This window comes from Brassica napus, chromosome A2, assembly GCF_020379485.1.
Source record: "Brassica napus cultivar Da-Ae chromosome A2, Da-Ae, whole genome shotgun sequence".
Classification (NCBI taxonomy): domain Eukaryota; kingdom Viridiplantae; phylum Streptophyta; class Magnoliopsida; order Brassicales; family Brassicaceae; genus Brassica; species Brassica napus.
This window is the reverse complement of record NC_063435.1, coordinates 7,105,417-7,113,161: the sequence shown is the minus strand read 5'-3', so window position 1 is coordinate 7,113,161 and position 7,745 is coordinate 7,105,417. Positions and strand designations below refer to the sequence as shown.

The 7,745-nt window shown below is 36.2% G+C and overlaps 1 protein-coding gene across 1 annotated transcript; it reads left to right on the top strand.

The window, feature by feature from the left end:
- Positions 1–2,135: 2,135 nt before the first annotated feature.
- LOC106413724 lies at positions 2,136–7,039 on the top strand. Its single transcript, XM_048754309.1, has 4 exons — positions 2,136–4,183; positions 4,442–4,891; positions 5,341–5,394; positions 5,478–7,039. Exons 1-4 carry the CDS (start codon positions 3,223–3,225, stop codon positions 6,887–6,889), a joined length of 2,877 nt encoding a protein of 958 aa, XP_048610266.1. The 5' UTR covers positions 2,136–3,222; the 3' UTR covers positions 6,890–7,039.
- Positions 7,040–7,745: the final 706 nt, after the last annotated feature.

Here is a 7,745-nt window from a genome sequence, read left to right as displayed (position 1 = left end):
AATAGTGACATGATGCATGGTCGTCAAGAAGAACCTACAAGCAAGAGAAATCCAGGAAGATATATGTTTTGCTAGATGTGGAGCACCAGAGGAGTCAACAAAAACATGTGGTTTTTTAATATCCACCGGCGGTTCAAGTTTGGGCACTTTGGAAGTACCCATCAAATCCAGACATCTTTCATGGACAATCATAGTTTGCAAATATGGACTAGCTATATTGGATAATTGCCCTTTAAATGTAAGATCATTAATTTGCATGAATACTTTGGTACATCTGGAAGAGACAAAATAATAAAGTGTTTAGTAATATGGATATTGATCATAAGGATACTCTTAAATTGGCAGAAGTGGAATCATTAATTTTGGCGGAAGCACATGAATCAATAACATTGAGGGTTACCCAAAATAAGGAGGTGGCATACAATACTTTATCGTCCATCCCGGAAAGATGATGTTTTACGGATGGATCATGAAAAAAACATGATAGTCATTTGGAGCAGGGCTGGTACAGTACGTTCGAGGGCTTTGATGGATTCATGACGAGGGCAAGAAACACTAGGGAAAGTCTATCACCACTTCATTCAGAAGTAGAATCTTTCATATGAGCTATGGAATGCATGAGAAAGTCTATCACCACTTCATTCGGACCAGAAGAATGCCCAGCTTTTACAAGTTATTTGGAAGATATCAAGATCCTGAAAGAAAGTTTCCACAACACAGAGATCATTCATTTACCAAGAATGCATAATTCAATAGCGGACAGTCTAGCACGCAGTGCAAGAAAACAATTGTCGTTTGTCATTCATATGGATGTATAATTACCAGTTTGGTTTGCAGAGTCTTCATGAGTCTGTATATATTGATGACAAAGAAAATCAAGAGAGGATATGTACATCTAGTTACTGTTAGAAGACTATTTAAGTTTATCGTCTAATAAATTTTTATAAAATTTTATAATAAATAATATAAAATTATTTTTATAAATTATAATTATTAATATATTATATCATAAAATTTTATAAAAATAAAATAATATAAATTTTACTATTAATAAATGTATTATATATATATATTTAGTATATTGTTAATTTGTAAACTTCTAGACCGCCAAAGTAATAATCTAGGTATCTCATTGAAATTCTAGGCATTGAGTCTCCAACATCATGCATATTTCTTCTCTGCTTTTAAGTTCTGTATCTGTAGATTTCTCTTCCTTTCACACTCCAATTTGAATCTCCTTTGTAAGGATTGGAGAGGACAATTTGGTCTTCAGTGGTGAGAGAGTGACAATCTTGGTCCATGGATCTGCACTCAGATCTCCTTGTATGTGGTTTTAGTGGCGACTGTGGAGCTTATACGCTGACATTTTCCTTCTTGTGGTTTAGACAAGATTTGATTTTGAATTTGAAGTGTGCTCTTTGTGGTTCTTGCCACTGTCAAGTTGTGTTTCATGTTCTAGCTGGTATACATTTCTTAGTTTATGCTTTCTCTTTGGTGCATATTTAAAGGTAAGGATGTAGGTTTTATTGATTTTTGCAGTTTGTTGTTGGGTAGTTTAGTTCTTTGGAAAATCGTGTATTGCTTTATCTTGTGTATGGGCTTTAGTTCCTTTGTTTCCCTTCATCAATGTCTTATGTTTGCTCGTGTTATTGGTTCAATTACTTTTTACAAGTTTGGTATCAATTCTATATTTTGAGTTTCTTCTACAGCTCACTGGAGTTCATTGGTGGTGATTTTCGGTCTACTTGTCATAAGTTTGTTCTCAATATTCCCAAAGGGGTTAGGCATTTCTCCATGTCTTATGGTGGCTTATATCTAAGTATTAATGGGTCGTGTCTAGTGGTGTCTAACTTTGCCACATTCGGAAGTGTTATGAAGATCAATAACATCCATAAGTAGATTATGAAGCATCATTGGAACTCGAAGCTGCTTCTGTTTCTCTTAAGTTAAGGGTGTTGATGTTCCCACTGGTCTGGTACTATATTTGATATTTTGGTTAGCTTGACATGCCTTATTTTCATTATTGGTCTTATTGTTTTCATTGAGAATGAAAAATCATAAAAAGAAGGTAGATGTATCGTGTGGCTTTCCATCGACATGAACGATATTCGCGTGAACAGTTTTTAAGGGTTTTGGAAGTTTATAAGCTTATGACGAATGTTGGGTTCTAGGTTTAAAATTGTTATTTATACTTTTTAAGTCTTAAGCTTCTCTTTCTTTTGCTTAGAAATTTGATTATGGAGAATTTTGTTATTTTTACGATTTTGTTTCTCTGTTTTAAATTCTGTTGTACCATTTTCCGTTTATTTAATATGAAACATCTAGATAAGAACAAAAAAATTAGGGGTGACCTCATTTAGGATCGGTCCAAAAGTCTATTGTGATTTATAAAAAAGGAATGAGAATATTTTATGTATAAATTGGTAAATTTCCTTATTTTCTTTTTATTTATTACATAATACAATGAATTATTTGGAAATGATGACTGAGAGCATCAACAGTGGATTGATTCTTAAAATGAGTCTCTAATTTTTATTATATTAATATTTTTTTTTCTTTGGTTTTGTATTTATTTTTAATGTAATATATTAATGAAAGAAAGATACTTAGTACAAGAGTCTCTTTAGAATTGTTCAAAGTCTTTCTCTAAGTGATCACTTTCATCTTTTCTATATTCTCTTTCTTTTTTTGCATTATTAAAATAGTTTTTTACCAAAAGACGAGGAGAAGAAACTCCCACTGCTGATGCTTTGAGTTTCTTCTCTACAATGTGATATATGAAGTATTTTATAATATTCAACAAGAGTTAACACGAGTATCATCGCAACAGGGTGGTAACGTGTGATTGGTTAAATAGATATGGCTACTCTAAATAGGTTTATATTGGCAGAGTGATTAAATTTCAAAAGTATATATTGTATTTAGTTCGAGTTTTCAATTTTTTTGTTCTGTTATAACATCAGTACTCTACTCGTTTTCATTTTTCTGCAAAAAGCAGAGCCCACCAAAAAGCTAAAAAACCCTAGTATTCATCTGACTCATCTCTCTTCATAAACCCCAAAACCAGAGAAACTAAACCAGCTTGAATCTCCAAAAAAAATCAAACAATTGTTTCTCTGGTTCTTATTGTTTTCCTTCTCTCTCTCTCTCTTTTTGTTTTAAATAATAAAAACTCAATACGGGGTATTTTTAATTCACTCTTTAATTTGAGTGCTTCTTGAAATGGGTGAGACAACAAAAGGAGATGCTACAAAACCATCACCGAATCAAATCTCCCCACCTAAAGATTCTTCACTTGATCACCAAACACCAAACCCATCAGTCTTCCACCACCAACACCAATCTTTCCTGTCTTCTCCCATCTTCATCCCAACCGTCTCTTCTCCAGGAGCTCCTGTCATCCCCAAACGACCACGTTTCAGCTCTTCCGGCGGTCTCTCCCCACCTCAATGGAGAGCCTTGCCGTCACCTTCCACCGTACCAACCGCCTCCACAATCTCTTCATTACCGTTCCCTTCCACCGCCGTCATAGCAGCCTCTTCTACCGAAACCGCCGGATCTTCACCGCTGGTTCAAGAAGCTACCAACACCGAGAAACAACAACCCGAAACGGAGTCCTTTCAACATAAATTTAGAAAAGGGAAATACGTGAGCCCTGTGTGGAAACCAAACGAGATGCTATGTCTAGCAAGAGCATGGAGAGTCCAGTACCAAAACCAGAGAACCGGGTCTGGATCCGGATCCGGGTCGGGCGAGGGAAGAGGGAAAACAAGGGCTGAGAAAGACAGGGAAGTAGCCGAGTACCTAAACCGGAAAGGTGTAAACCGGGATTCAAAAGTCGCTGGCACAAAATGGGACAACATGCTTGGTGAGTTCAGGAAAGTGGACGAGTGGGAGAAAGGAGCAGATAGAGAGAGGTTCGGTAAGAGTTACTTCAGGCTCTCTCCTTACGAGAGGAAACAACATCAACTTCCCGCGTCTTTCGACGAAGAAGTGTACAATGAATTGGCTCTTTTCATTGGTCCACGTGTCAGAGCTCCGACTATTAGCCGCAGTGTTAGTGGCGGAGCTACGGCGGATGTTACCTTAACGCCTCCGTCTGCTGAGACGCTTCCTCCTCCTCTTCATCCACCGGTTATGACTTCAAGAGATGATATTAATAATAACCCTATCACTTCCATCGGTAAAAAGAAAACTATTTATTTCAATAACGTTTTTGTTCATTGACTTGTCTAAGAGTTCATTGTTATATAGGAGTCACATTATTCAATACTGCAAATTTGGTTGTGGATTATGTATTTTTAATGATTGTCTATGCTTTGTATGTTCGTTTACTGGTCTACTGATTAGAGATGAAGGAGCATGAAATTGTCTAAGGTTATGTTTTTTTTTTGTTATTCTTTCTATAATGTTTGAGCAAACTTAATTATGTACATTGTAGGAAGAGGGAAGAGATTAGCATTATCAATAGTTGGAGATGATCATCCTCAGTATCCGTATTCAAGCAACATTGCTAGAGGGTCAGGTTTATTCTCTAATAGATCATTGTACTATAATCCTTCTTGTGAGAGGATTCCTTCTTCTTCTTCTTCATCTTCCTCTCTAAAAGATCTTCGCCGTGTTGGGAAAATACGGCTAACTTGGGAGGAATCGGTTAACTTGTGGGCTGAAGAAGGAGAGGTTGATTATGGGAGAATTAGGGTTTGTGGGTCGAGTTTCTTGAATGCAGATGAGCTCACCTACTTGGATGATTCCATGGTGGCTTCTACAATGGAATCTTTCGAAGATGGACCTCTCAAAGGATTTTCTTTGGATAAATTCATTTCTGGTCAACATCTTAAAGTCTTTGGAAGACAAAAGTCAACTTCATCATCTGCTCCTCCACTTTCAGGTAACACCCGCATGCATATTCGTTTAGTCATAGTTTGTTAAATTAAATTAGTAAGGTGAACATTGCAACGAACCCCTCCAATCTTATATAGTGATGAATTCTTAACGATATTCCAGTAATGATTACTATTGAAAACTAAATACAAAATTGATAAATACATATTTTAATATTATAGAGCGAGAAAGTGTACAAAAAATAAACCATTAGTGATATATATACAAAATTAAAGAAGAAAATGAATTCAACTCTCTAGTCTTATGCTAATATAGGTGTTTTGCATTTTCAGTTAATGTGACACCTTTTTAACAATTGACCCTTGGTGATAGACATACACAAAATATAGAAGAAACAATTTTGACAAAAAAGATATAGAAGAAACAATTTTGACAAAAAAGATATAGAAGAAACTAAATGTTCTTATCGTATTATATGTTTTTTTTCTTCTTCAGTGAATATGGCATTTGATCGGACTCAGCTTCCACTCTCCGAGCACATTCACAAATGTAAATATGTTTCTAACCTTATATCTCCAGAGCTAGCTAAATTTATATTATTAACTTATGAACTAATTAATGCTAATATACAGCAATATCAACATTGGAGTTCCAAGACCCATCAGAGCACTGCTTGAGAAAATTGCGGGTGCCGGCGGGGAATCTTCCGAGCATAACTGAGCTCGCACGGTATCTTCAAGAACCACCGCCGGAAAATTTCCGGTTTCCTCTCCGACTAGACGTTTACAATGACTTGCCACTGGGAAAAGAGCTCTTCTTCTCCACCTCCTCCACGGAGCTACTTGATTGTAGAGCAATCACATATGATATCCTCGGTCCCATAATGTCCCCCTTAAATAAGGGTTTCGTCATCTTTAGCAAAGACTCGCTGATACCGCTTTGGGAAGACTGCGTTAACCGAATGGTTTCAAAGTTTTGTGAAATGGTGGTTTTGCGTAAACCGGATTCGTCTTCTTGTGTTGAAAACGTCCAAGATCAGTGGCCTAACTTGATGGGATTTGTAAAAGGGTTTGGTTTATGGAGGGGAGAAGAGGTTGATAAGGTACGAGAAGGTGCACCTGATCCTTCTTCTCTATTGGTCGAAAAGATTCTTTGGTCGTACAACGATCTTCCATACATTCTTGGTTATTACGCAATAGGGCTCACCGTAACGTTCTGCTCTTTGAGCCGCTCTTCGTATGATCGAGTGACCTGCACTGATCTTTATTCATTTGATGTCTCGTCACCATCGGACCGAATCAAGGCATTGGTTCCTTGTTACCGTCTCGCTTCTCTTTTACCTCTGCTTGCAGATCAGTGCACTGCGGGTCGTTTATGTTACAACGACTTCGAGAGAATCATTCATGGAGATTTTTTGACCGAGATGACCCCTCACACGGTGACTAAGTATTACTCAAGCAAGACAAAATGGAACGTAGCGAAAGGAATCTACGACTTTCTCGACCAACGAGTTCCACACGCGGAGTATTTGGACAAGGCAAGCGAGAAGGATCTCTCGTTGAGCTTTAAGCCACGTGGAATCAGAGTCAAACCTCTAAATGTTGATCAGCTCATCGAATCTCTGATGTGTGTTACGAGAGCGCTTGTTGCGCTTCACGACATTTCGTTCATGCATCGTAACATGGGATGGGAAAATGTAATGAAAAGCGAGACGACGTCAACATCGAACGCCGAATGGTTTGTTTGCGGGTTCGAAGAAGCGGCTGAGTCCCCACAGCTCAACCCGCACCGCCCTGCGGCCCAGGAAGAGGAGGAGGAGCGTGGGAGACACGCGCCGGAGATGGAGAGAGGATTGCATGCGGTGAAAGTGGATGTGTGGGGAGTAGGTTATATGATAAAGACTTGTGGAGTGAGTAATGTTCCAAAGATGTTAAGAGAACTTCAAGGTAAGTGTTTGGAACCGAACCAAGAGAACCGACCGACCGCAGCCGATTGCTTCCACCACCTCCTCCAGGTTCAGCCTGCCGTTCCATCGTCGTATTAGTCTTTTTAAACTAGTCTCTAGTCGTTTTAAAACCTTTTCTGTTTGTTTCATGCACGAAGAAGGTTTGAACGTTCTCCGTATTAATAATTTTCACAGCTTTGAACGTGTAGTACTTGATCGGTTTCGCAAGCAACGTTTCGTTTCAAATACACTATTTTGGAAATGAGTTATTGTGAGCGTTTTATGAGCGTACTATAGATTTCATTAACTAATGGGAAATTGGCAATTGCCACAAATACCACATTCAAATTATTTTGAAACTTTTGTCCAATTTTTTTTAAGTAAAGTCCCATCATTGATTTTGAAAAAAAATTATAAAAAATTTTCGAAAAAATAAATTCAAAACATAAATAGTTTCAAATATAATTTTCGATTTTCAAAAAGAAATTTTGAAAAAAAAGTGTTAAAAAAAAATTCAATTTTTTTATAAAAAAGTTTGAATGTGAAAAGTATAACTAAAACATAAAAAATATTATTATTTTTATTTAAATAATTATTTATTATATATATAGAGAAAACAATGGCATAAGAGTGTTTTACCACTTAATGAAAAATGTGTTTTTAAAAATGTCTCTTTACTGATAACAAAAATAAATAATGGTACCATGAATGTGGTAAAAATGAAAATTTTCCAAGTCAATTTTGTTAAGGATTGGTGAAAATAAAGTTTTTCAAGTTAACTATATAAAAGTATTAATATATTAATATATAAAAATATTTAATACCAAAAACCCATATATATTTTATTATGAATATATAAAATAAATTACTTAGAACAATATATAAATTTTATCAATGAAAATATATCAAAATAATAATATTTTAGTTGGATATAAATATAATTACTCATAATGTG